The following is a 27,798-nucleotide window of genomic DNA, read 5'->3' on the forward strand; positions in this document are numbered from 1 at the left end:
GATTTGGGGTCCTGGGGAGTTTTTGGGGATTCTTGGGGGATTTGAGGGGGATTTGAGGGATTTTGGGGGATTTGAGGGGATTTGGAGGAGTCTTGGGGGTCCTGAGGATTTTGGGGGATTTGAGGATTTGGGGGTCCTGTGGAGTTTTGGGGAATTTGAGGGGATTTGGGGTCCTGGGGAGTTTGGGGGATTTGGGGATTTGGGGGAGTTTGGGGGATTTTGAGGAGTTTGGGGGATTTGGGGGTCCTGGGGGTAATTAGGGGAAATCGGGGGTAAAAATTTTCTAGGAGGGATTTGGAGGAGAAATTGGGGGGATTTTGGGGAGGAGAAATTTTTTTTTGGGGGGGGGAGAAGAAAAAATTTGGAGGGGGGGGAATTTTGGAGGGGTTTGAATCTTGCCTTCTTTGTCCTCGGCGGCCCTCTCGTAGCGCCTGCTATTTTGTCCCCTCCCCTTTTCCCGGTGAAGTTTCCGATCCCTTTTTTCCTTTTTTCCCCCTTTTTTTTTTAATCCCGGGATTAAAAGGAGGCGGCGCGAAGAGAGGAGGAAAAAACGGGGGGAGTTGAGAAGAAAAAAGGTGAAAAAAGGGTAAAAAGGGTTAAAAAGGGGGCAGGGCGGTCCCTGAGGGGGGGAAGGAGGAGGGGACTCCAAGATGGCGGCGCCCACGGAGGGCCCGGGGGGTGCCCGGATGAAACGGCGCCTTCCGATTGGTCGCTCTCGATTTAACCACGCCCCCTTATTTTACTTCCGCTTTCGTCCCGCGCTCTGATTGGTCGCTTTTGATATAACCACGCCCCTCTTTCACTTCCGCCCTCACACTCGCGCTCTGATTGGTCGTTTCGATGTGACCACGCCCATTTTTCATCACTTTGTCCCGCCCCTTTTATTTTTTTTAAATAAAAAAATCTATTTTAACCCCACCTTTTTGTCGATGACGCCACTTCCGGCCCTGCGCAGTTCGGGGGCGTCGGGCCCGGCGCGCACGGGGTCGCTCCCGGTGAGAGCGCGGGAAAAAAAACACCCCAAAAAGGGGGCGGGGCCAACTGGGAAAGGGGCGGGGCCCGACCGGGAGAAGGGGGCGGGGTCAGCGGGAGGGGGGCGGGGCCTGCAGGTGAAATTGGGGGAGGGGCGGGGGGTTTGGGGGTTTTGAGGGGGTTTGGGGGTGGGGAGGGGCCTGAGGGGGCTTAAGGGGGAGGGGCCAAAATTTGGGGGTTTGGGGGTTTTGGGGGATTTTGAGGCGTTTCTGGGGTGGGGAGGGGCGAAATGGGGGCTTAAAGGGGGGGCAAAATTTGGGGGTTTGGGGGGCTGGGGGTGGGGAGGGGCTTGAGGGGGTTTAAAGGAGGGAGGGTCCAAAATTTGGGGGTTTTGGGGGTTGGGGGTTTTGGGGGGTTTTTGGGGGTTTGGAGGTGTTTGGGGTGGGGGAGGGGCCTGAGGGGTTTAAAGGGGAGGGGCCAAAATTTGGGGGTTTTGGGGGTTTTGAGGGGGTGGGGTGGGGAGGGCATGAGGGGGTTTAAAGGGGGAAGGGCCAAAAATTTGGGGGCTTTGGGGGTTTTGAGGGGGTGGGGAGGGGCTGAGGGGGTTTAAAGGGGGAGGGCCAAAATTTGGGGGTTTGAGGGGGTTTTGAGGGGTTTTGAGGGGGTTGGGGTGGGGAGGGCCAAAATTTGGGGGTTTTGGGGGATTTTGGGGGTTTGGGGGTGTTTGGGGGTGGGGAGGGGCCTGAGGGGGTTTAAAGGGGAGGGCCAAAATTTGGGGGCTTTGGGGGTTTGGGGGTTTTGGGGTTTGGGGGTTTCGGGATGGGGAGGGCGGAAATGGGGGTTGATTTTGGGGGGTTTTGGAGGTGTTTGGGGTGGGAGGGGCTTGAGGGGGTTTAAAGGGGAGGGCCAAAATTTGGGGGTTTTAGGGGTTTTTGGGGGTTTTTGGGGGTTGAGGCGTTTCGGGGTGGGGGAGGGCCTGAGGGGGCTTAAAGGGGAGGGGCCAAAATTTGGGGGTTTTTGGGGGTTTGGGGTGTTTGGGGTGGGGAGGGCCTGAGGGGTTTGAAGTGGGGAGGGGCCAAAATTTGGGGGTTTTGGGGGATTTGGGGGTTTTGAGGCGTTTCGGGGGTGGAGGGCGAAATGGGGGAAAAGGGGTTTGGGGTGGGGAGGGCCTGAGGGGTTTAAAGGGGAGGGAATTTGGGAAGGATCTGGGGGATTTAGGGGATTTGGGGGATTTTGGGGGATTTGGGGATTTGGGGTGAATTTTGGGGATTTTAGGGGATTTGGGGTTGGGGAGGGAATTTGGGGATTTGGGGATTTTAGGGGATTTGGGGATTTTAGGGGATTTGGGGATTTTAGGGGATTTTGGGGTTGGGGAGGGGAATTTGGGGGATTTTGGGGGAATTTTGGGGATTTTTGGGGGATTTGGGGATTTTGGGTGGAATTTGGGGGATTTAGGGGAATTTGGGGTTGGGGAGGGGAAATTGGGCCATTTCCGAAAATTTCGTGTTTTTCTCCGACTTTTGACCCTTTTTTTTAATTATTTCTTAATTTTATTTATTTATTTTTCTTTTTTTCCAGGTTGACTCTCTTAATTTTTGGGGTGCCCCTAAAAAAAACCCCAAACACCCCAAAAACCTCAAACCCCTCCCCCAATGGCGGCCCCTCCCCACCCCCCACCCCATCATCATCCTGGACGACGAGGACGAGGAGGAGCCTCAAAGCCCTCCCCACCCCCAAATTCGAGGCCCTCCTCCAAAACCCCTCCCTCCTCCCGGGGTGGGGGGTGAGGGGAGGGCGACTCCCTGCCCCCAAATTTGGGGGTGGGGGAGGGCGGGGCCTACTGGGAGGAGAACGAGCGGCTCTTCCAGGAGGTGAGGGGGAGGGGCGGCCCCAAATTTTGGGGGGAGGGGCCCAAAGTTGGGGAGGGGACCTCAAATTTGGGGGAATTGGGGGAGGGGACCCCAAATTTTGGGGGTTGGGGACCCCAAATTTGGGGGAGGGAGATCCCAAAATTTGGGTGGAGTTGGGACCCCAAATTTGGGGGAGTGGGGGAGGAGCCCCAAAATTTTGGAGGGATTGAGGGAGGGGACCCCAAATTTTGGGGGAGGGGAACCCAAATTTGGGGGAATTGAGGGAGGGACCCCAAAATTTTGGGGTTAGGGGACCCCAAAATTTGGGGGTATGGGGAGGAGGACCCCAAAATTTTGGGGAGTTGGGAAGCCCAAAATTTTGGGGGTATTGGGAGTGAACCCAAAATTTGGGGGTTGGGAGGGGACCCCAAAATTTGGGGAGGGAACCCCAAAATTTTGGGGGTATTGGGGAGAGGGGACCCCAAAATTTTAGGGAGGGGTGACCCCAAAATTCTTCAGGGGATCTCGAGGTGACCCAAGAATCTCTGGAGATCGGGAGAGAGATCCCCAAGATGTTTCCAGGGCTGGGTAGCCCAGGTATTTTCAGGTGGGTCCGGAGGTGACCCCAAGTATTTCCGGGGAGGGGACCCAGATTTCGAGGTTGGTGATCCCAGATTTGCGGGTGTTCCAGGTGGATCCCAAATTTGGGGTGTCTCAGAGTGAGTACCCAGAATTTATCCAGGTGTATCCCAGGTGTCTCCAGGTGTATCCCAGGTGTATTCCAGGTGTATCCCAGGTGTATCCCAGGTGTATCCCAGGTGTCTCCAGGTGTATCCCAGGTGTATCCCAGGTGTCTCCAGGTGTATCCCAGGTGTATCCAGGTCTATCCAGGTGTATCCCAGGTACCTGAAGCTCTTTCCAGGTGTATCCCAGGTGTATCCCAGGTGTATCCCCAAGCTCTATCCAGGTACCTCCAGGTCTATCCAGGTGTATCCCAGGTGTATCCAGGTGTCTCCAGGTGTATCCCAGGTGTATCCAGGTGTATCCCAGGTGTGTTCCAAGTATCCCAGGTCTATCCCAGGTGTATCCCAGGTACCTCCAGGTATCTCCAGGTCTATCCAGGTGTATCCCAGGTGTATCCCAGGTGTCTCCAGGTGTATCCAGGTTTATTCCAAGTCTATCCAGGTGTATCCCAGCTGTATCTCCAGGTGTATCCCAGGTGTCTCCAGGTGCATCCCAGGTGGCTCCAAGTGCATCCCAGGTCTATCCAGGTGTATCCCAGGTACCTGAAGCTCTTTCCAGGTGTATCCCAGGTGGCTCCAGGTGTGTCCCAGGTGTATCCCAGGTACCTCCAGCTCTATCCAGGTGTATCCCAGGTGTATCCCAGGTGTCTCCAGGTGTCTCCAGGTGTATCCCAGGTACCTCCAGTTGTCCCCAGCTCTATCCCAGGTGTATCCCAGGTGTATCCCAGGTACCTCCAGCTCTATCCAGGTGTATCCCAGGTCTATCCAGGTGTCTCCAGGTGTATCCCAGGTCTATCCCAGGTCTATCCAGGTGTCTCCAGGTGTATCCCAGGTGTATCCCAGGTGTATCCCAGGTCTATCCAGGTGTATCCCAGGTGTATCCCAGGTGTATCCCAGGTGTCTCCAGGTGTGTCCCAGCTCTATCCAGGTGTATCCCAGGTGTATCCCAGGTGTATCCCAGGTGTCTCCAGGTGTATCCCAGGTGTCTCCAGGTGTCTCCAGGTGTATCCCAGGTGTATCCCAGGTGTATCCCAGGTGTATCCCAGGTGTATCCCAGGTGTATCCCAGGTGTCTCTACTTCCAGCTCTATCCAGGTCTATCCCAGGTGTATCCCAGGTATCTCCAGGTGTATCCCAGGTGTATCCCAGGTGTATCCCAGGTACCTCCAGGTACCTCCAGCTCTATCCAGGTGTATCCCAGGTGTATCCCAGGTATCTCCAGGTGTATCCCAGGTACCTCCAGGTGTATCCCAGGTGTATCCCAGGTCTCTCCAGGTCTATCCCAGGTGTCTCCAGGTGTATCCCAGGTGTATCCCAGGTGTCTCCAGGTGTATCCCAGGTGTATCCCAGGTGTATCCCAGGTGTATCCCAGGTGTGTCCCAGGTCTATCCAGGTCTATCCAGGTGTATCCAGGTGTATCCCAGGTACCTCCAGGTACCTCCAGCTCTATCCAGGTGTATCCAGGTGTATCCCAGGTGTATCCCAGGTATCTCCAGGTCTATCCAGGTGTATCCCAGGTGTATCCAGGTGTATCCCAGGTACCTCCAGGTACCTTCAGCTCTATCCAGGTGTATCCCAGGTGTATCCAGGTATCTCCAGCTCTATCCAGGTGTATCCCAGGTGTATCCAGGTGTATCCCAGGTGTATCCCAGCTCTATCCCAGGTACCTCCAGGTGTATCCCAGGTGTATCCCAGGTACCTCCAGGTGTCTCCAGGTCTATCCAGGTGTATCCCAGGTCTATCCAGGTCTATCCAGGTGTATCCCAGCTCTATCCAGGTGTATCCCAGGTCTATCCAGGTGTATCCCAGGTACCTCCAGGTACCTCCAGCTCTATCCAGGTCTATCCAGGTGTATCCAGGTGTATCCCAGGTGTATCCCAGGTGTATCCCAGGTACCTCCAGCTCTTTCCAGGTATCCCAGGTACCTCCAGATATCTCCAGGTCTATCCAGGTCTATCCCAGGTGTCTCCAGGTACCTCCAGGTGTAATCTCCACCCTAATTCCCACCCTAATCCCCCCCGTTTTTCCCGGCAGTTCCTGAGCGCCTGCTCGGCGGCCACGCGGGAGCACCCGGAGGTGCTGCCGTTCCTGCGCTCGCGCCACGCCCGCGCCCGCCCCGAGTTCCGCGGCTCCGCCGAGTTCCGCAACATCCTGGGGAGGCTCCTGCGCCGCCTGCGCGGCCGCCGCGCCAAGGCCTTCGTCTACATCAACGAGCTCTGCACCCAGCTCAAGGCCAGGGCCCTGCCCAGGCGGCTCCAGCTGCTCCCGCCCCCGCCGCCCAGTGGCTCCCAGTATCCCATTGGAGCGTCCCAGTATCCCGGAGTATCGTCCCAGTATCCTGGAGTATCGTCCCAGTATCCTGGAGTATCGTCACAGTGTCCTGGAGTATCGTCCCAGTATCCTGGAGTATCGTGCCAGTGTGCTGGAGTATCATCCCAGTGTCCTGATGGGTCGTCCCAGTGTCCTGGAGTATCGTGCCAGTGTGCTGGAGTATCATCCCAGTGTCCTGATGGGTCGTCCCAGTATCCTGGAGCATCGTCCCAGTGTCCCCATGGGTCGTCCCAGTGTCCTGGAGCAGCGTCCCAGCGTCCCACCAGTTCGTCCCAGTGTCCCCATGGGTCGTCCCAGTGTCCTGGAGTATCGGCCCGGTATCCTGATGGGTCGTCCCAGTGTCCTGGAGCATCGTCCCAGTGTCCTGGAGTATCGTCCCAGTATCCTGATGGATCATCCCAGCATCCCACCAGTTCGTCCCAGTGTCCCGGAGCGTCGTCCCAGTATCCCGATGGGTTGTCCCAGTATCCCGGAGCAGCGTCCCAGCATCCCACCAGTTCGTCCCAGTATCCCGATGGCACTTCCCAGTATCCCGCTGGATCGTCCCAGCGTCCCAACGGCACTTCCCAGTATCCCGGAGCGTCGTCCCAGCATCCCACCAGTTCGTCCCAGTGTCCCGGAGCGTCGTCCCAGTGTCCCGATGGCACTTCCCAGTATCCCGATGGCACTTCCCAGTATCCCACTGGATCGTCCCAGCATCCCCCTGGATCATCCCAGTATCCTCCTGGATCATCCCAGCATCCTCCTGGATCATCCCAGCATCCTCTTGGATCAAACCAGTATCCCCCTGGATCAAACCAGCATCCTCCTGGATCGTCCCAGTATCCTCCTGGATCATCCCAGTATCCCCCTGGATCAAACCAGCATCCTCCTGGATCATCCCAGTATCCCCCTGGATCGTCCCAGTATCCCGACGTCTCGTCCCAGCACCCTGACGGTTCATCCCAGCATCCTGGAGCCTCATCCCAGTATCCCGGAGCCTCATCCCAGTATCCCAACGCCTCATCCCAGCATCCCAGAGCCTCATCCCAGTATCCCGGAGCCTCATCCCAGCATCCCAACGGCCCTTCCCGCCCGGACAGCTCCTCCCACCGTCCCCGAGATGCCTCCCGGTGCGGGGGCGGCTCCCGGCGGCAGATCCGGCACCTGGAGAACCTGCTGCGCGTCTACGCCGGCGAGATCCGGCGCCTGCAGGAGCGGGAGCTCGACTTCCAGGAGCTCGACAGCGCAGACTCGCCCTACCTGCAGGTGGGGGAGAGAGAGAGAGATGGTCCCAAAAAATGGCCCTGAAATGATTCCCTCATTCTGAAAAAATTGGCACCAAAATGATTCCCATTCCAAAAAAAACGGCACCAAAATCGGCACCAAAATGATCCCCCAATCACAAAAAAATGATCCTAAAATCGGCCCCAAAATGATTCCCTCATTCCTAAAAAAAATCGGCTTCCAAATGATTCCCATTCCGAAAAAAAGGGCACCAAAAATGACCCCAAAATGGCCCCAAAATGATCCCCCCATTCCTAAAAAAATCGGCCCCAAAATGATCCCCCCTATTCCTAAAAAAATCGGCCCTCAAAATGATTCCCATTCCGAAAAAAACGGCACCAAAATTGACCCCAAAATGACCCCAAAATGAACTCCCAAGCACGAAAAGAATGGCCCCAAAAATGGCCCCAAAATGACCCCAAAATGATCCCTCAATGCCAAAAAAATGGCCCCAAAATCGACTCCCAAAATGATCCCCAATCACAAAAAATGACCCTAAAATGGCCCCAAAATGATTCCCTCATTCCTAAAAAAAATCGGCTTCCAAATGATTCCCCATTCCGAAAAAAGCGGCACCAAAAATGACCCCAAAATGATTCTCCAATGCCAAAAAAATGGCCCCAAAATCGACCCCAAAATGATCCCCAATCCCAAAAAAATCGGCCCCAAAATTGGCCCCAAAATGATTCCCTCGTCCTAAAAAAATCAGCTTCCAAAATGATCCCCCATTCCAAAAAAAATGGCACCAAAAATGACCCCAAAATGGCCCCAAAATGATCCCCCAATCCCAAAAAAATGACCCCAAAAATCAGCCCCAGAATGACCCCAAAATGATTCCCTCGTCCTAAAAAAATCGACCCCAAAATGATTCCCAATCCCAAAAAAATCGGCCCCAAAATCGACCCCAAATGATCCTCCAATCCCAAAAAAATGACCCTAAAATTGGCCCCAAAATGATTCCCTCATCCTTAAAAAATCAGCTTCCAAATGATCCCCCATTCCGAAAAAAAGGGCACCAAAAATGACCCCAAAATGGCCCCAAAATGATCCCCCCATTCCTAAAAAAATCGGTCCCAAAATGATTCCTCGTACTGAAAAAAATGGCCCCAAAATCGGCCCCAAAAACGGCCCCAAAATGATTCCTCATCCTAAAAAAATCGGCCCCAAAATGATTCCCGTTTCGAAAAAAACGGCACCAAAATTGACCCCAAAATGACCCCAAAATGAACTCCCAAGCACGAAAAGAATGGCCCCAAAAATCAGCCCCAAAATGACCCCAAAATGATCCCCCAATCCCAAAAAAACGGCACCAAAATCGGCCCCAAAATGATCCCCCAATCACAAAAAAATGACCCTAAAATCGGTCCCAAAATGATTCCTTATTCCTAAAAAAATCAGCTTCCAAATCATCCCCATTCCGAAAAAAGCGGCACCAAAAATGACCCCAAAATGATTCTCCAATGCCAAAAAAATGGCCCCAAAATCGACCCCAAATGATCCTCCAATCCCAAAAAAATCAGCCCCAAAATTGGCCCCAAAATGATTCCCTCGTCCTAAAAAATCAGCTTCCAAAATGATCCCCATTCCAAAAAAAATGGCACCAAAAATGACCCCAAAATGGCCCCAAAATGATCCCCCATTCCCAAAAAAATGACCCCAAAAATCAGCCCCAGAATGACCCCAAAATGATCCCCTCATCCAAAAAAAAGGGCACCAAAAATGACCCCAAAATGATCCCCCAATCCCCAAAAAAACGGCCCCAAAATCGACCCCAAATGATCCCCCAATCCCAAAAAAATGACCCTAAAATCGGCCCCAAAATGATTCCCTCGTTGTAAAAAAATCGGCCCCAAAATGATCTCCCATTCCGAAAAAAATGGCACCAAAAATGACCCCAAAATCGACCCCAAAATCGAAGCCAAAAAGAGCATTAAATTGATTACAATTTAATATGTTAGTTTAATTAATCAATTAACAGCGTTCTTACAGCAAAACTAACGGGATCTTTACAGCAAAAATGACTCCGTTTTCACAGCAGAATTTCTCGTATTTTCACCGTAAATTTAACTTTATGGTTTTTTACAGCAAAATTCATCTTGACGCTGTTCCCACTCCAAATTTTTCCCTTCAAACCTTTCATTTTTCCCTCACAAATCCCAATTTTCCCCTCAGATCTTTCATTTTCCCTCACAAATCCCCTTTTCCCCTCAGATCTTTCATTTTTCCCTCATAAATCCCCCTTTTCCCCTCAGATCTTTCATTTTCCCCTCAGATCTTTCACTCTTCCCTCATAAATCCCATTTTTTCCCTCACAAATCCCTGTTTTCCCTCATAAATCCCCATTTTCCCTCATAAATCCCCATTTTCCCCTCATAAATCCCAATTTTCCCTCACGAATCCCACATTTTTCCCCTCAGGAGAACCGCCTGAAGCGACGGATGATGCGGATCTTCCAGCGGCTGTGCCAGCTGACAGGCCTCAAAACCCCTCATTTTTCCCTCATAAATCCCCATTTTCCCTCACAAATCCCCATTTTCCCTCACAAATCCCCATTTTCCCTCACAAATCCCCTTTTCCCCTCAGGAGAACCGCCTGAAGCGCCGGATGATGCGGATCTTCCGCCGGCTGTGCCAGCTGAAGGAGTGCAGCCTCCTGACAGCCCCTCAATTTCCCCCTCATTTTTCCCTCACAAATCCCCATTTTCCCCTCAGATCTTTCACTTTTCCCCTCAAACTCCACATTTTCCCCTTATAAATCCCCATTTTCTTCTCAAATCCCAACTTTTTCCTCTCAGGAGAACCGCCTGAAGCGCCGGATGATGCGGACATCCCCTTTTCCGCTCAGGCTAAATCCCTCATGTTTCCCTCAAATATCCCCATTTCTCCCTCACAGAACCTCTGGGCCCATGTGCATCTTCCGCCGGCTGTGCCAGCTGAAGGAGTGCAGCCTCCTGACAGCCCCTCATTTTCCCCCTCATTTTCCCCCATTTTTCCCTCATAAATCCCCATTTTCCCTCACAAATCCCCATTTTCCCTCACAAATCCCCATTTTACCTCAGATTTTTCATTTTTCCCCTCAGGAGAACCGCCTGAAGCGTCGGATGATGCGGATCTTCCGGCGGCTGTGCCAGCTGAAGGAGTGCAGCCTCCTGACAGCCCCTCATTTTCCCCCTCATTTTCCCTCACATTTTCCCTCAAATCTCTCATTTTTCCCCTCAGGAGAACCGGCTGAAGCGTCGGATGATGCGGATCTTCCGGCGGCTGTGCCAGCTGAAGGAGCGCAGCCTCCTGACAGCCCCTCATTTTCCCCCTCATTTTTCCCATTTCTATCCCATTTTCCCTAATCATTTTCCTCAGATTTCCATTTTCCCCTCAGGAGAACCGCCTGAAGCGGCGGATGATGCGGATCTTCCGCCGGCTGTGCCAGCTGAAGGAGTGCAGCCTCCTGACAGCCCCTCATTTTCCCCTCATTTTCCCTCATTTTCCCTCATAAATCCCCATTTTCCCTCATAAATCCCCATTTTCCCTCACAAATCCCACATTTTCCCTCACAAATCCCACATTTTTCCCCTCAGGAGAACCGCCTGAAGCGGCGGATGATGCGGATCTTCCGCCGGCTGTGCCAGCTGAAGGAGTGCAGCCTCCTGACAGCCCTCATTTCCCCCTCATTTTCCCCTCATTTTTCCCTCATAAATCCCCATTTTCCCTCAAATCCCCATTTTCCTCACAAATCCCCATTTTCCTCATCATGTTTTCCTCAGATTTTCATTTTCCCCCTCAGGAGAACCGCCTGAAGCGGCGGATGATGCGGATCTTCCGGCGCCTGTGCCAGCTGAAGGAGTGCAGCCTCCTGACAGCCCCTCATTTTCCCCCTCATTTTTCCCTCACAAATCCCCATTTTACCTCAGATTTTTCATTTCCCCCCTCAGGAGAACCGGCTGAAGCGGCGGATGATGCGGATCTTCCGCCGCCTGTGCCAGCTGAAGGAGTGCAGCCTCCTGACAGCCCCTCATTTTCCCCTCATTTTTCCCTCACAAATCCCACATTTTCCCTCACAAATCCCACATTTCCCCCTCAGGAGAACCGCCTGAAGCGGCGGATGATGCGGATCTTCCGCCGGCTGTGCCAGCTGAAGGAGTGCAGCCTCCTGACAGCCCTCATTTCCCCATTTTCCCATTTTCCCTCAGATCCCATTTTCCTCAAATTTCCATTTTCCCCTCCAGGAGAACCGCCTGAAGCGGCGGATGATGCGGATCTTCCGGCGCCTGTGCCAGCTGAAGGAGTGCAGCCTCCTGACAGCCCCTCATTTTCCCCTCATTTTTCCCTCATAAATCCCCATTTTCCCTGACAAATCCCACATTTTTCGCCTCAGGAGAACCGCCTGAAGCGGCAGATGATGCGGATCTTCCGCCGCCTGTGCCAGCTGAAGGAGTGCAGCCTCCTGACAGCCCCTCATTTTCCCCCTCATTTTTCCCACATTTTCCCCTCAGATTTTTCATTTTTCCCCTCAGGAGAACCGGCTGAAGCGCCGGATGATGCGGATCTTCCGCCGCCTGTGCCAGCTGAAGGAGTGCAGCCTCCTGACAGCCCCTCATTTTCCCCCTCATTTTTCCCACATTTTCCCCTCACAAATCCCCATTTTCCCTCACAAATCCCCATTTTACCTCTCAATATCCATGTTTTCCCTCACATTTTCATTTTCCCCTCAGGAGAACCGCCTGAAGCGTCGGATGATGCGGATCTTCCGCCGGCTGTGCCAGCTGAGAGGCAGCTCCGCAGCCTCCTCATTTTCCCCTCATTCTCCCTCATTTTCCCTCACAAATCCCCATTTTCCCTCACAAATCCCCATTTTCCTCTCAAATCCCATATTTTCCCTCATATTTCCCACATTTTCCCCTCAGGAGAACCGCCTGAAGCGTCGGATGATGCGGATCTTCCGGCGGCTGTGCCAGCTGAAGGAGTGCAGCCTCCTGACAGCCCCTCATTTCCCCCTCATTTTTCCCTCACAAATCCCCATTTTCCCCTCAGATCTTTCACTTTTCCCCTCAAACTCCACATTTTCCCCTCATAAATCCCCATTTCCCCTCAGATTTTTCATTTTCCCTCAGGAGAACCGCCTGAAGCGCCGGATGATGCGGATCTTCCGCCGCCTGTGCCAGCTGAAGGAGTGCAGCCTCCTGACAGCCCCTCATTTTCCCCCTCATTTTTCCCTCATAAATCCCCATTTTACCTCACAAATCCCACATTTTCCCCTCAGGAGAACCGGCTGAAGCGTCGGATGATGCGGATCTTCCGCCGGCTGTGCCAGCTGAAGGAGTGCAGCCTCCTGACAGCCTCATTTTCCCTCATTTTCCCCTCATTTTTCCCTCATAAATCCCCATTTTCCCTCACAAATCCCCATTTTACCTCACAAATCCCATTTTCCATGTTTTCCCCAGATTTCTTTTCCCCCTCAGGAGAACCGGCTGAAGCGGCGGATGATGCGGATCTTCCGCCGGCTGTGCCAGCTGAAGGAGTGCAGCCTCCTGACAGCCCCTCATTTTCCCCCTCATTTTTCCCTCACAAATCCCCATTTTCCCTCAGATTTTTCATTTTCCCCTCAGGAGAACCGGCTGAAGCGTCGGATGATGCGGATCTTCCGCCGGCTGTGCCAGCTGAAGGAGTGCAGCCTCCTGACAGCCCCTCATTTTCCCCTCATTTTTCCCTCACACATCCCCATTTTCCCTCAGATTTCTCATTTTTCCCCTCAGGAGAACCGGCTGAAGCGTCGGATGATGCGGATCTTCCGGCGCCTGTGCCAGCTGAAGGAGTGCAGCCTCTGACAGCCCTCATTTTCCCCCTCATTTTCCTCCTCACAATCCCCATTTTCCTCACAAATCCCCATTTTACCTCTCAATATCCATGTTTTCCCTCAGATTTTTCATTTTCCCCTCAGGAGAACCGCCTGAAGCGTCGGATGATGCGGATCTTCCGCCGCCTGTGCCAGCTGAAGGAGTGCAGCCTCCTGACAGCCCCTCATTTTCCCCTCATTTTCCCCTCACAATCCCCATTTTCCCTGACAAATCCCACATTTTTCGCCTCAGGAGAACCGCCTGAAGCGGCGGATGATGCGGATCTTCCGCCGGCTGTGCCAGCTGAAGGAGTGCAGCCTCCTGACAGCCCCTCATTTTCCCCCTCATTTTTCCCACATTTTCCCCTCAGATTTTTCATTTTTCCCCTCAGGAGAACCGGCTGAAGCGTCGGATGATGCGGATCTTCCGGCGGCTGTGCCAGCTGAAGGAGTGCAGCCTCCTGACAGCCCCTCATTTTCCCCCTCATTTTCCCCTCACAAATCCCCATTTTCCCTCACAAATCCCCATTTTACCTCTCAATATCCATGTTTTCCCCTCAGATTTTTCATTTTCCCCCTCAGGAGAACCGCCTGAAGCGTCGGATGATGCGGATCTTCCGGCGGCTGTGCCAGCTGAAGGAGTGCAGCCTCCTGCACCCTCATGCCCCTCATTTTCCCTCCTCACTTTTCCCTCACAAATCCCCATTTTACCTCTCAAATCCATTTTCCTCAGATTTTCATTTTCCCCCTCAGGAGAACCGGCTGAAGCGTCGGATGATGCGGATTTTCCGCCGGCTGTGCCAGCTGAAGGAGTGCAGCCTCCTGACAGCCCCTCATTTTCCCCCTCATTTTTCCCTCACAAATCCCCATTTTCCCTCATTTTTCCCACCTTTTCCCCTCAGGAGAACCGTCTGAAGCGTCGGATGATGCGGATTTTCCGCCGCCTGTGCCAGCTGAAGGAGTGCAGCCTCCTGACAGCCCCTCATTTCCCCCTCATTTTCCCCACATTTTTCCCTCACAAATCCCCATTTTCCCCTCAGGAGAACCGGCTGAAGCGTCGGATGATGCGGATCTTCCGCCGCCTGTGCCAGCTGAAGGAGTGCAGCCAGCTGACGGGCCGGGTGCTGGAGCAGCGGATCCGCTTCCGCGGCACGCGCTACCCGGAGGTGAACCGGCGCATCCAGCGCCTCATCAACCGGCCCGACGCCTTCCCGGACTACTCGGACATCCTGCGGGAGATCCGCACGGCCAGCCAGCGGCACCGCCTGGGGCTGCCCCGCCGGCACATGGAGAGCCTGGCGCAGGAGGCCTTCCGAGAGGTCGGCAACCGCCTGCAGGAGAGGAGGCACCTCGACCTCGTCTACAACTTCGGGAGCCACCTCACCGATGAGTATCGGCCTGGTGAGGGAGTTATGTGGGGATAATTGGGGGGAAATGGGAATGGGAATGATGGGGAAGGGCAGAGGAGGCACCTCGACCTCGTCTACAACTTCGGGAGCCACCTCACCGACGAGTATCGGCCTGGTGAGGGACTGGGATTGGGGATTGTGGGGGGAAAATGGGGATGGGAATGATGGGGAAGGGCAGAGGAGGCACCTCGACCTGGTGTGCAATTTTGGGAGTCACCTCACGGATGAGGATCGGCCTGGTGAGGGAATTACATGGGAATAATGGGGGAAAAATGGGAATGGGAATGATGGGGAAGGGCAGAGGAGGCACCTGGACCTCGTCTACAACTTCGGGAGCCACCTCACCGACGAGTATCGGCCCGGTGAGGGAGTGGGATTGGGTATTATGGGGGGAAAATGGGAATGGGAATGATGGGAATGGATGGAAATGGGAATGGGAATGATGGGGAAGGGCAGAGGAGGCACCTCGACCTCGTCTACAACTTCGGGAGCCACCTCACCGACGAGTATCGGCCTGGTGAGGGGAATTGATGATAATGGGGATTAGGGGGGGAAAATGGGAATGGGAATGATGGGGAAGGGCAGAGGAGGCACCTCGACCTCGTCTACAACTTCGGGAGCCACCTGACGGATGAGTATCGGCCCGGTGAGGGAGTGGGATTGGGGATTAGGGGGGGAAAATGGGGATAATTGGGGGGAAAATGGTAATTATGGGGGGGAAAATGGGAATAATGGGGGGAAAATGGGGATGGGAATGATGGGGAAGGGCAGAGGAGGCACCTGGACCCGGTGTGCAATTTTGGGAGCCACCTCATGGACGAGGATCGGCCCGGTGAGGGAATGATGTGGGAATAATGGGGGGAAAATGGGGATAATGGGGGGAAAATGGGAATGGGAATGATGGGAATGGGGGAAAATGGGAGTGGGAATGATGGGGAAGGGCAGAGGAGGCACCTCGACCTGGTGTGCAATTTTGGGATCACCTCACAGATAAGGATCGGTCCGGTGAGGGAATGATGTGGGAATGGGAATCTGCAGGGAAAATGGGAATGGGAATGGGGTGGGATCCAGGAATGAGGTGGAAATGTCAAGGGGAGATGGGAATGTGCAGGGAAAATGGGAATGGGAATGATGGGGAAGGGCAGAGGAGGCACCTGGACCTGGTCTACAACTTCGGGAGCCACCTCACCGATGAGTATCGGCCTGGTGAGGGAATTATGTGGGGATTAGGGGGGGAAAATGGGAATGGGAATGGATGGAAATGGGAATGGGAATGATGGGGAAGGGTAGAGGAGGCACCTCGACCTCGTCTACAACTTCGGGAGCCACCTCACCGACGAGTATCGGCCCGGTGAGGGACTGGGGATGGTGGGAATAATGGGAGAAAAATGGGAATGGGAATGGAGTGGGATCCAGGAATGAGGTGGAAATGTCAAGGGGAGATGGGAATGTGCAAGGAAAATGGGAATGGGAATGATGGGGAAGGGCAGAGGAGGCACCTGGACCTGGTCTACAACTTCGGGAGCCATCTGACGGATGAGGATCGGCCCGGTGAGGGAGTGGTGTGGGAATTAGTGGGGGAAAATGGGAATGGGAATGGGGTGGGATCCAGGAATGAGGTGGAAATGTCAAGGGGAGATGGGAATGTGCAGGGAAAATGGGAATGGGAATGATGGGGAAGGGCAGAGGAGGCACCTGGACCTCGTCTACAACTTCGGGAGTCACCTCACTGATGAGTATCGGCCCGGTGAGGGAATGATGGGGAATTTTGGGGGAAATGGGAATAATTAGGGGAAAATGGGGAATAACTAGGGGGAAAATGGGAATAATGGGGGAAAATGGGATAATGGGGGAAAACGGGAATTATGGGGGAAAATGGGAATAATGGGGGAATAATGGGGGAAAATGGGAATAATGGGGGAAATGGGAATAAATGGGGGAAAATGGGAATAATGGGGGAAATGGGAATTATGGGGGAAATGGGGATAATGGGGAAAATGGGGATAATGGGGGAAATGGGAATAATGGGGGAAATGGGAATAATGGGGGAAATGGGGATAATGGGGGAAATGGGAATTATGGGGAAATGGGGATTATGGGGGAAATGGGAATAATGGGGGAAAATGGGAATTATGGGGGAAAATGGGATAATGGGGGAAAATGGGGATTATGGGGAAAATGGGAATTATGGGGAAAATGGGAATAATGGGGAATAATGGGGGAAAATGGGAATAATGGGGAAAATGGGATAATGGGGAAAATGGGAATAATGGGGAAAATGGAGAATAATGGGGGAAATGGGGATAATGGGGGAAAATGGGAATAATGGGGGAAATGGGAATAATGGGGGAAAATGGGAATAATGGGGGAGAAATGGGGATAATGGGGGAAAATGGGAATAATGGGGGAAATGGGAATTATGGGGGAAAATGGGAATAATGGGGGAAAATGGGAATAATGGGGGAATAATGGGGGAATAATGGGAATAATGGGGGAAATGGGGTAATAGGAGGAAAATGGGGATAATGGGGAAAATGGGAATAATGGGGGAAAATGGGAATAATGGGGGAAAATGGGAATAATGGGGGAAAATGGGAATTATGGGGGAAATGGGAATAATGGGGGAAAATGGGAATAATGGAGGAAAATGGGGAAATAATGGGGATAATGGGGGAAATAATGGGAATAATGGGGGAAAATGGGGATAATGGGGGGAAAATGGGAATTATGGGGGGAAAATGGGAATAATGGGGGAAAAATGGGAATTATGGGGGAAAATGGGGATAATGGGGGGAAATGGGGATAATGGGGGGAAATGGGGATAATGGGGGGAAATGGGAATAATGGGGGGAAATGGGGATAATGGGGGGAAATGGGGATAAGGGGGGGGAATGGGAATAATGGGGGGAAAATGGGGATAATGGGGGGGAAATGGGAATGGGAATGAGGGGATTGGAAATGGGGTAAAAAGAGTGGGAAATGGGTGGGAAAATGGGGTGAAATGGCAGGAAATGGGATGGAAAATGGGATAAAATGGTGGGAAATGGGATGGAAAATGGGATAAAGTGGCGGGAAATGGGTGGAAAAATGGGATAAAATATTGGGAATTTTTGGAAAAATGGGATTAAATTGCAGGAAAGGGTTAAAAAAATGGGATAAAATTACAGGAAAGGGGCGGAAAAACGGGATAAAATGGTGGGAAAATGGGATTGAAAATGGGATAGAAAATGGGATAAAATGGTGGGAAATGGATAAAAAAATGGGATAAAATATTGGGAAATGGATAAAATATTGGGATAAAATATTAGGAAATGGGATAGAAAATGGGATATTATATTGGGAAAGGGGCGGAAAAATGGGATAAAATGGCGGGAAAATGGGATTGAAAATGGGATAAAATGGTGGGAAAATGGGATTGAAAATGGGATAAAATGGTGGGAAATGGGTGGAAAAATGGGATAAAATGGTGGAAAATGGTTAAAAAAATGGGATAAAATATTGGGAAAATGGGATAGAAAATGGGATTGAAAATGGGATTGAAAATGGGATAAAATGGTGGGAAATGGGTGGGAAAATGGGATAAAATGGTGGGAAATGGATAAAAAAATGGGATAAAATGGTGGGAAATGGGTGGAAAATGGGATAAAATGGCGGGAAATGGTTAAAAAATGGGATAAAATGGTGGGAAACGGGTGGAAAAATGGGATAAAATGGTGGGAAACGGGTGGAAAAAGTGGGGTAAAATGGTGGGAAACGGGTGGAAAATGGGATAAAATGGCAGGAAATGGGTGGAAAATGGGATAAAATGGTGGGAAAATGGGATTGAAAATGGGATAGAAAATGGGATAAAATGGCGGGAAATGGGTGGGAAAATGGGATAAAATGGGGGAAAATGGATAAAAAAATGGGATAAAATATTGGAAAGTAGGTGGAAAAATGGGATAGAAAATGGGATTGAAAATGGGATAGAAAATGGGATAAAATGGTGGGTGGAAAAGTGGGATAAAATTGCAGGAAAATGGGATTGAAAATGGGATAGAAAATGGGATTAAATGGTGGGAAATGGGTGAAAAAATGGGAGAAAATGGGTGGAAAAATGGGATAAAATGGGGGAAAATGGGTGGAAAAATGGGATAAAATGGTGGGAATTTTTTGAAAAACGGGATGAAATAGCGGGAAATGGTTAAAAAAATGGGATAAAATTACAGGAAAGGGGCGGAAAAACGGGATAAAATGGTGGGAAAATGGGATTGAAAATGGGATAAAATTGGGGAAAATGGGTGAAAAAATGGGAGAAAATGGGTGGAAAAATGGGATAAAATGGCGGGAAATGGATAAAAAAAATGGGATAAAATATTGGGAATTTTTGGAAAAACGGGATTAAATGGTGGGAAATGGGATAGAAAATGGGATAAAATGGTGGAAAACGGGTGGAAAAACACCGTAAAAAGTGGGAAAAGAGGGAAAAACCATCAAAAAACAACAGGAAAACAGGTGGAAAAGCGGGATAAGGAGTGGACAGGGGAATATCTGGAATTTTCCGTGGTTTTCCCAGGCACGGACCCGGCGCTGTCGGACCCGGCGCTGGCGCAGCGGCTGCGGCGGAACCGGCGCGTGGCCCTGGAGAGCCTGGACCGGGTGATCCAGCACTTCTGTCACCGCCAGGAGCGCCGGGAAAGGAGCAGGGAGGGGGCCAGGAGGGGCAGGGTGAGGGGAATGGGGAATGGGAAATGGGAAATGGGGAATGGGAAATGGGAAATGGAAGTGGGAAATGGGAAATGGGAAATGGGAAAGGGAAGTGGCCCTGCAGAGCCTGGACCGGGTGATCCAGCACTTCTGTCACCGCCAGGAGCGCCGGGAAAGGAGCAGGGAGGGGGCCAGGAGGGGCAGGGTGAGGGGAATGGGGAATGGGAAATGGGAAATAATGGGAAATGGGAAATGGGGAATGGGAAAGGGAAGTGGGAAATGGGAAAGGGAAGTGGGAAATGGGAAAGGGAAGTGGGAAATGGGAAATGGGAAATGGGAAATGGGAAATGGGAAATGGGAAAGGGAAGTGGGAAATGGGAAATGGGAAATGGGAAATGGGAAATGGAAGTGGGAAATGGGAAAGGGAAGTGGCCCTGGAGAGCCTGGACCGGGTGATCCAGCACTTCTGTCACCGCCAGGAGCGCCGGGAAAGGAGCAGGGAGGGGGCCAGGAGGGGCAGGGTGAGGGGAATGGGAAATGGGAAATGGGAAATGGGAAATGGGAAATGGGAAAGGGAAGTGGGAAATGGGAAATGGGAAAGGGAAATGGGAAATGGGAAATGGGAAAGGGAAGTGGGAAATGGGAAATGGGAAAGGGAAGTGGGAAATGGGAAATAATGGGAAATGGGAAAGGGAAGTGGGAAATGGGAAGAGAAGTGGAAATGGGAAAGGGAAGTGGGAAATGGGAAATGGGAAAGGGAAGTGGAAATGGGAAAGGGAAGTGGGAAATGGGAAAGAGAAGTGGGAAATGGGAAAGGGAAGTGGGAAATGGGAAATGGGAAAGGGAAGTGGGAAATGGGAAAGGGAAGTGGGAAATGGGAAAGGGAAGTGGCCCTGCAGAGCCTGGACCGGGTGATCCAGCACTTCTGTCACCGCCAGGAGCGCCGGGAAAGGAGCAGGAGGGGGCCAGGAGGGGCAGGGTGAGGGGAATGGGGAATGGGAAATGGGGAATGGGAATGGGAAATGGGAGTGGAAGTGGGAAATGGGAAATGGGAAAGGGAAGTGGGAAATGGAAATGGGAAATGGGAAGTGGAAAGGAATGGGAATGGGAAATGGGAAATGGGAAATGGAAAGGAATGGGAAATGGGAAAGGGAAGTGGGAAATGGGAAATGGGAAAGGGAAGTGGGAAAGGGAAATGGGGAATGGGGAATGGGAAATGGGAAATGGGAAAGGGAAGTGGGAAATGGGAAAGGAAGTGAAATGGAAAGGGAAAGGGAAATGGGGAATGGGAAAGGGAAATGGGAAAGGGAAATGGGAAAGGGAAATGGGAAATGGGAAAGGGAAGTGGGAAATGGGAAAGGGAAGTGGGAAAGGGAAATGGGAAATGGGAAAGGGAAGTGGGAAATGGGGAGTGGGGAATGGGAAAGGGAAATGGGAAATGGGAAATGGGGAAGTGGGAAATGGGAAAGGGAAGTGGGAAAGGGAAAAATCCCTTAAAAGAGGGAAGAGGAAGAGGAGGAAGAGGAAGAAAAAGGAGAGGAAGAGGAAGAAGAAGAAGAGGAGGAAAAGGGGGGAAAGGGACTGAAAAGGGGGGAGAGGAAGAGGAGGAGGAAGAGGAGGAAAAAGAAGAGGAAGAGGAAGAAGAGGAGAAGGAAAAGGGGGGGAAAGGGACTGAAAAGGGGGAAGAGGAAGAGGAGGAGGAAGAAGAGAAGGGAAAGGAGGCAAAAAATCCCTTAAAAAGGTGGAAAAGGAGGAAGAAGAGGAAGAAGAAGAAGGAAAAGGAGAGGAAGAGGAAGAGGAAGAGAAGGGAAAGGGGGGAGAAAGGGACTGAAAAGAGGGAAGAGGAAGAGGAGGAGGAAGAGGAGGAAGAAGAGGAAAAGGAAGGGCAGGAAAAGGGGGAGAAAATCCCTTAAAAAGGAGGAAAAGAAGGAAGAAGAGGAAGAGGAAAATGAAGAGGAAGAGGAAGAAGAGGAGGAGGAAAAGGGGGGAAACTTAAAAGGGGGAAGAGGAAGAGGAGGAAGAAGAGGAAAAGGAAGGGCAGGAAAAGGGGGAAAAAATCCCTTAAAAGGAGGAAGAAGAGGAAGAGGAGGAGGAAGAGGAAGGAAAAAGGACCCAGGGGGGGATTTTTGGGAGATCCCCCCCCCAAAAAAAGAATTTTTCCTCCCCAGGGGAAGAAACAGGAGGAGGAAGAGGAAGAGGAAGAAGAAGAAGAAGAAGAAGAGGAAGAAGAAGAAGAGGAAGAGGAAGAAGAGGAGGAAGAAGAGGAGGAGGAGGAAGAGGAAGGGGAGTCCTCTGAGGCCGAAGGGTCCCCGGGGAAGGGGAAGGAGGAGGAGGAGACGGAGGGGGAGGAAGAGGAAGAGGAAGCAGAGGAGGAGGAAGAGGAAGAGGAAGAGGAAGAGGGGGAGGGGGAAGGAAGTGAAGCCACCGCTGCTGCTGCTGCCACAGGTGGGGATTTGGGGGGATTGGGGGATTTGGGGGATTTGGGGGTTTGGGGGATTTGAGGGTTGGGGGGATTTGGGGTGGATTTGAGGGGCTTGGGGGCTTTGAGGGGTTTGGGGGTCCTGGGGGTTTTGGGGGATTTGAGGGGGTTTTGGGGGCTTTGAGGGGGTTTTGGGAGGTCCTGGGGGTTTTGGGGGATTTGAGGGGTTTTGGGGGATTTGAGGGGTTTTGGGGGTCCTGGGGCTTTGAGGGGTTTTGGGGGATTTGGGGTCCTGGGGGTTTGAGGGAGTTTTGGGGGATTTGGGGGGTTTGAGGAGATTTGGGGGATTTGAGGGGGTTTGTAGGGTTTGGGGGATTTGGGGGATTTGGAGGGTCCTGAGGGATTTGGGGGATTTGAGGGGGTTTTGGGGGAATTTGGGGGATTTGAGGGGGTTTGGGGGATTTGGGGTGATTTGGGGGATTTGGGGGAATTTGGGGGGATTTGGGGGATTTGAGAGGGTTTTGAGGGGAATTTGGGGGATTTGGGGGTGGATTGGGGGATTTGGGGGTGAGATTTGGGGGGTTTGGGGGATTTAGGGGATTTGAGGGGATTTGGGGGGTCTGGGGGATTTGGGGGATTTGGGTTGGGTGATTTGGGGGTTTTGGGGTATTTGAGGGGTCTGGGGAGATTTGGGGGAATTGGGGGATTTTGAGGGTCCTGTGGGGGATTTTGGGGGTCTTGGAGTTGATTTTGGGGTGGATTTTGGGGGTCCTGGGGGAATTTTTGGGGGTCTGAGTGGATTTGGGGGATTTGGGGGTCTGGAGGTGATTTTGGGGGGGATTTTGGGGGTCCTGGGGGAATTTTGAGGGTCTGGAGTTGATTTTGGGGTGGATTTTGGGGGTCCTGGTGGGATTTTGGGGAATTTGGGGGATTTGGGGGAATTTTGGGGGTCCTGGGTGGATTTTGGGGTGGATTTGGGGGTCTGAGTTGATTTTGGGGTGGATTTTGGGGGTCCTGGGGGAATTTTGGGGGTCCTGGGGTCGAATTCACCTCCCCTCCCCTTTTTCTTCCCCAGGTGCCACCTCTCAGGAGGCCCCTCCCCTGCTCCTCCCCCACCCCCGTGAGGTGGGGAGGGCCTGGGGCCCTCCTGCCTCCCCTCTCCGATCCTCCCCAAATCTTCGTGCTGGAAATCGAGCCCTTCCTTTGGAACCCACCCTCCCCACCTCCTCCCCTCCCCCACCACCACGGAGCCCCTCCCACCCCCGGGAGGGGGAGGGGCCTGAGGCCACGCCCAAAAACGATTCCCCTCCCCCCTCCCCAAATCAAAAAGAGGAGGATTTTGGGACCTCTGAGCCTCCCACCTGGGGAGGGGGAGGGGCGGGTGGGGGAGGGCGGTTCGACATCAGCTCCTCCACCGGCCTCGAGGAAGGGGAGGGGAAAGGGGGAGGGGAAAGGGGGAGGGGGAGGGGCTGAGCCCTCCTCACCTGCCCTCCCCCCACCCGGGACCCCCAGGAAACGGAGCCGGGAGGAGCCTGGGGAGAGGTGAGGAGGAGGAGGGGATTTGGGGATTTTGGGGGAATTTGAGGGTTTGGGGGATTTGAGGGGACTTGAGGGATTTTGGGGATTTAGGGATATGGGTGGAATTTGAGGATTTTGGGGATTTGAGGATTTGGGGATTTGAGGGGATTTTGGGGGTTGGTGAATTTGGGGATTTGTGGGGGATTTGGGGACTTTAAGATCTGGGTGGCTTGAGGGACTTGGGGATTTTGGGGATTTGAGGATGGAGATTTGGGATGGATTTGTGGAGATCTGGGGTTTTGAGGGTTTTGGGATTTGGGGGATTTTGGGGATTTGAGGATTTGGGGGATTTGGGAGGGATTTGGGAGGGATTTTGAGGGACATTTGGGGGATTTGGGCTTAGAGGATTTTGGGGCTTGGGTTTGGGGGATTTTGGGGGTTGATGGGATTTGAGGATTTTGGGGATGATTTTGGGGATTTTGGGGTGGATTTGGGTGATTTGAGGGGATTTGAGGAATTTTGGGGATTTGAGGATTTGGGGATTTGAGGATTTTGGGGTGGATTTGGGGGATTTGAGGATATTTTGGGATTTTTTGGGGTGGTTTTTGGGGTGGATTTGGACTGGATTTTAAGGTTGTTTTTAGGATATTTTGGGATTTTTGGGGTGGGTTTTGGGGTGTTCTTTGGGCTGGATTTTAAGTGGTTTTTTGGATATTTTGGGGGGATTTTTGGGGTGGTTTTTGGGCTGGATTTTAAGGGGTTTTTTTGGGATATTTTTGGGATATTTTGGGGGGATTTGGGGTGGTTTTAGTGATTGGCTGATTTGCTGATTTAGGGTTTTTTTGGGATTTTTGGGGGGATTTGGGGTGTGTTTTGGGGTGGATTTGGGCTGGATTTTTGGGATAGATTTGGGGGTGGATTTGGGGTGGTTTTTGGGGTGGATTTTAAAGGGGGTTTTTTTGGATATTTTGGGGTGAATTTGGGGTGGTTTTTGGACTGGATTTTAAGGTTGTTTTTAGGATATTTTGGGATTTTTGGGGTGGATTTGGATTGGATTTTTGGGGTGGATTTTAAGGGGTTTTTTTGGGATATTTTGGGGAGATTTGGGGTGTGTTTTGGGGTTGATTTGGGCTGGATTTTAAGGTGGCTTTTTGGGGATTTTTGGGGATTTGAGTGTGTTTTGGGGTGATTTAAGCTGGATTTTATGGGTTTTTGGGATCTCTGGAGAGGATTTGGGATTTTGGGGATTTGGGGAGATTTGAGGGGTTGGGGTGATTTTGGGGTGGATTTGGGATTTGGGGTGGATTTTTGGGGTGGATTTGGGCTGCATTTAATGGTTTTTTGGGGGATATTTTGGAGATTTTTGGGCTGGATTTGGGTGGATTTTTGTGCTGAATTTGGGGTGAATTTGGGACTTTTTTGGGGGGGTTGCTCAACAATTTGGGTCTTAAACCTCCTAACCCCCCATTTTTCTCTTCTCTCCCCCCTCAGCCTGACCCTTCCTCCAAGAGGACGAAGTTGGGCCTCGGATTTTGGGGTTCTCCTCCTCCCCCCTTTCCTGCTCGCCTCTCCCCCACCCTCGGCCCAGCCCCTCCCTCGACTCCACCCGGGCCGATCTCCTCGGGACCTGGTGAGCAGCTCCCAGGAGCTCTCTCAGGGCCCCCCAAAAACCTGCAAGGTGAGAGATTTGGGGGTCTGGAAAATTTGGGGGATTTAGGGGGTTGGAAAATTGGGGGATTTGAGGGATTTGAGGGGGATTTGGGGGTTTGGGGATTTGGGGGATTGGGAGGGTTTGGGGGATTTGAGGGGGATTTGGGGGAGATTTGGGGGATTTGGGGGTTGGAAAAATTGGGGGATTTGAGGGGTTTGGGGGATTTGGGGGATTTGGGGGTCCTGGGGTTGAACCTGGTGAGCAGCTCCCAGGAGCTCCTCTAGGGCCCCCCAAAAATCCTGCAAGGTGAGAGATTTGGGGGTCTGAAAATTTGGGGGTTGGAAAAATTTGGGGGATTTGGGGATTTGAGGGGGATTTGGGGGTTGGAAAAATTGGGGGATTTGAGGGGAATTGGGGGTTGGGGGATTTGGGGGGGTTGGGGGAGGATTTGAGGGGGATTTTTGGGATTTTTGAGGTGGATTTTTGAGATGATTTTAGGGTGGATTTTTGAGATTTCAGGGTGGATTTTTGAGATTTTTGGGGTGAATTTTCAAAATTTTTGGGGGTGAATTTTCAAGATTTTGGGGGTGAATTTTCAAGATTTTCAGGGTGAACTTTCAAGATTTTCAGGGTGAATTTTCAAGATTTTTGGGGTGAATTTTCGAGATTTCAGGGTGGATTTTTGAGATGATTTCAGGGTGGATTTTCAAGATTTTGGGGTGAACTTTCAAGATTTTCAGGGTGAATTTTCAAGATTTTGGGGGTGAACTTTCAAGATTTTCAGGGTGAATTTTCAAGATTTTGAGGGTGAATTTTCAAGATTTTCACGGTGAATTTTTTAGATTTTGGGGTGGATTTTCGAGATGATTTTGGGGTGCATTTTTGAGTTCTTTGGGTGAATTTTTGGGGTGGATTTTTAGGAATTTGGGGTGCATTTTGAGGTGAATTTTTTTGAGATTTCGGGGTGAATTTTTGAGATAATTTTGGGGTGGATTTTTGAGATTTCGGGGTGGATTTTGGAGTGAATTTTTTGAGATTTCAGGGTGAATTTTTTAGATTTTGGGGTGGATTTTTGAGATTTTGGGGTGGATTTTGCGGTGAATTTTTTTGAGATGTTGAGGTGGATTTTTGAGAATTTGGGGTGGATTTTTGAGATTTCAGGGTGGATTTTTGAGGTGATTTCAGGGTGGATTTTTGAGATTTTGGGGTGGATTTTTAGAGATTTCAGCGCAGATTTTTGTGGTGATTTCAGGGTAGATTTTTGAGAATTTGGGGTGGACTTCTGAGAGGATTTTGAGGTAGATTTTTGAGAGGATTTTGAGCAGGATTTTTGAGTTTTTTGGTTGAATTTTTGAGATTTTTCAGGGTGAATTTTCAAGATTTTCAGGGTGAATTTTCGAGATTTTCAGGGTGAACTTTCAAGAAACTTTTCAGATGGATTGGGGGGGGATTTTTGATTAATTTTGGGGTTCTCTGACCCCCCCTTGACCCCCCTTTTTTGTGTCCCCCCCCATTCCCAGACCAGCGTGGGCACCCAGTGCGACCCCGAGGAGATCATCGTCCTCTCCGACTCGGATTAGCCACGCCCACCCCCGCCAGGCCACGCCCACCTCTGCCAGGCCACACCCACCTCCATCAGACCACGCCCACCTTCATCAGACCACGCCCCCTCCCCTTAGCCCCGCCCACCCCTCCTTTTTAACCTCCCTTAGCCCCGCCCACAATAAAAGGATTTTGATATCTGTGGCCACGCCCTCTTTTTGTGACGTCACGGGAGGGGGCGTGGCCTGGCATGTTAATGAGTTTATCCCGAGGGAGAAATGGGTGGGTCCTCTTTTTTTTTTTTTTTCCTTTTTTGGGGTTAAAAAATAAAATAAAACAACCCTAGCTCTAATCCTCTTTGGTCTTCTGGTGGTTCTGTTGTTTTGGGGGTTTCTACATTCTGGGGTCTTAGTCTTGTTTTCTGGGGCCTTGGGGCCTTTTGGCCTTTCTTGGGGCTAGTGCCTTTGGCTTTCTGAGGGCCTTTCGGCCTTGTCTTTGTCTCCTTGTCATGGCCGATCTCTCCTGTATCTCTGGGTCTCTGCAGTCCTGGGTCTCTTTGGTCCTCTAGAAGAGGTCTTTCTGGATCTCTGGGCCTCTGGGGTCTTGTTCAGTCTTCTGTCTGGTCTCTGGGGTCTTCGGGGTCTCTGTGGCATCCTATCCTCATTCTCTGGTCTCTCATCTCTCGGGCCCTTGTGATCTTCTGATGTCCTTCTAATCCTCTATCTCTTGGCCCTGAATATGCTATCCTTCTGATGGCCCTCAGTCCTCTGGTCCTTCGGCCCTCTATCCATCTCATTCTGGTCTTGGGTCTGGTCTCTGGGGCTCTTGTCCTTGGGCCCCTGGTGGCCTTTTGGTCTTTGTTCTCATTTCTGGGTCTTGGGGGGCTTGTCTGTTCTTCTCTGGGGTTCTCTGTGGGCCTTTGGTCTTTTGGGTCTTTTGTTCTGCTATTCTTTCGGGGAGGTCTGGTTTTTGTTCTTGTTTTTCTGATGGCCTTTTTGTTTTTTCTTTTTGTTGGTTTTTTGTGGTTTTTTTGTTGTTTGGGGCTTTTTGGGGGTTTTTTTGTGTTTTTTGGGTGTTTTTTCCGTCCTCTTTGGTTCCCTGATGACGCCACCGCCGTCCCCTGTGACGTCACCAGGTGTCTCTGTCCCCAAGCTCCTCCCCTACTTTTGGCCCTCCCCTCCTTTGGTTCCTCCCCTTGACCCTCCCCTCCTTTGACCTCTCCCCACTTTTGACCCCTCCCCAATTTTTCAGCCCCTCCCCTCCCATTTCCGGGCCCCTCCCCCACCCTTTCCTCAATTAAAATAAACTTAATTAATATAAATTAAATTACATTTAATTACTTAATTAATTACAATCGATTAAAAATCGGCCCCTTTTTTGGGGGGGGGTTTAAAAAAAACCCCAAAATTAAAAAAAAAATTCAATTTTTTTTTGTCCTTGATGATGTCATCGGTCCTTGATGATGTCACCAGGTCCCCGATGACGTCATCACCGGGACCAAACTGGGGTCAAACTGGGCCACTTTGGGGTCACTTTTGGGGCCATTTTGGGGCCATTTTTGGGGACAATTTTGGGGCCATTTT

General features: G+C 51.6%; 1 protein-coding gene across 1 annotated transcript; it reads left to right on the forward strand.

The window, feature by feature from the left end:
• Positions 1 to 929: 929 nt before the first annotated feature.
• LOC126651414 (transcription activator BRG1-like) lies at positions 930 to 24,518 on the forward strand. The gene is made up of 12 exons (XM_050337297.1): positions 930 to 1,081; positions 3,586 to 3,650; positions 3,821 to 3,861; positions 4,210 to 4,240; positions 4,537 to 4,567; positions 4,851 to 4,914; positions 5,599 to 7,143; positions 14,031 to 14,391; positions 18,955 to 19,106; positions 21,254 to 21,530; positions 22,580 to 22,624; positions 24,514 to 24,518. The coding sequence occupies exons 1-12, from the start codon at positions 930 to 932 to the stop codon at positions 24,516 to 24,518; spliced, it is 2,769 nt and encodes a 922-aa protein (XP_050193254.1).
• Positions 24,519 to 27,798: the final 3,280 nt, after the last annotated feature.

This window comes from Myiozetetes cayanensis, unplaced genomic scaffold (assembly GCF_022539395.1).
Source record: "Myiozetetes cayanensis isolate MyiCay16 unplaced genomic scaffold, myiCay2020 scf606, whole genome shotgun sequence".
NCBI lineage: Eukaryota > Metazoa > Chordata > Aves > Passeriformes > Tyrannidae > Myiozetetes > Myiozetetes cayanensis.

What these genes read in the sequence shown, in the direction of transcription:
- LOC126651414 (XM_050337297.1), top strand. Translation starts at nt 930, where the DNA reads ATGACGCCACTTCCGGCCCTGCGCAGTTCGGGGGCGTCGGGCCCGGCG. An exon ending in GTATCCCAGGTGTATCCCAG is followed by an intron (nt 4,915 to 5,598) that starts GTGTATCCCAGG and finishes TTTTCCCGGCAG; the next exon opens with TTCCTGAGCGCCTGCTCGGC. An exon ending in CACCGATGAGTATCGGCCTG is followed by an intron (nt 14,392 to 18,954) that starts GTGAGGGAGTTA and finishes TGGTTTTCCCAG; the next exon opens with GCACGGACCCGGCGCTGTCG.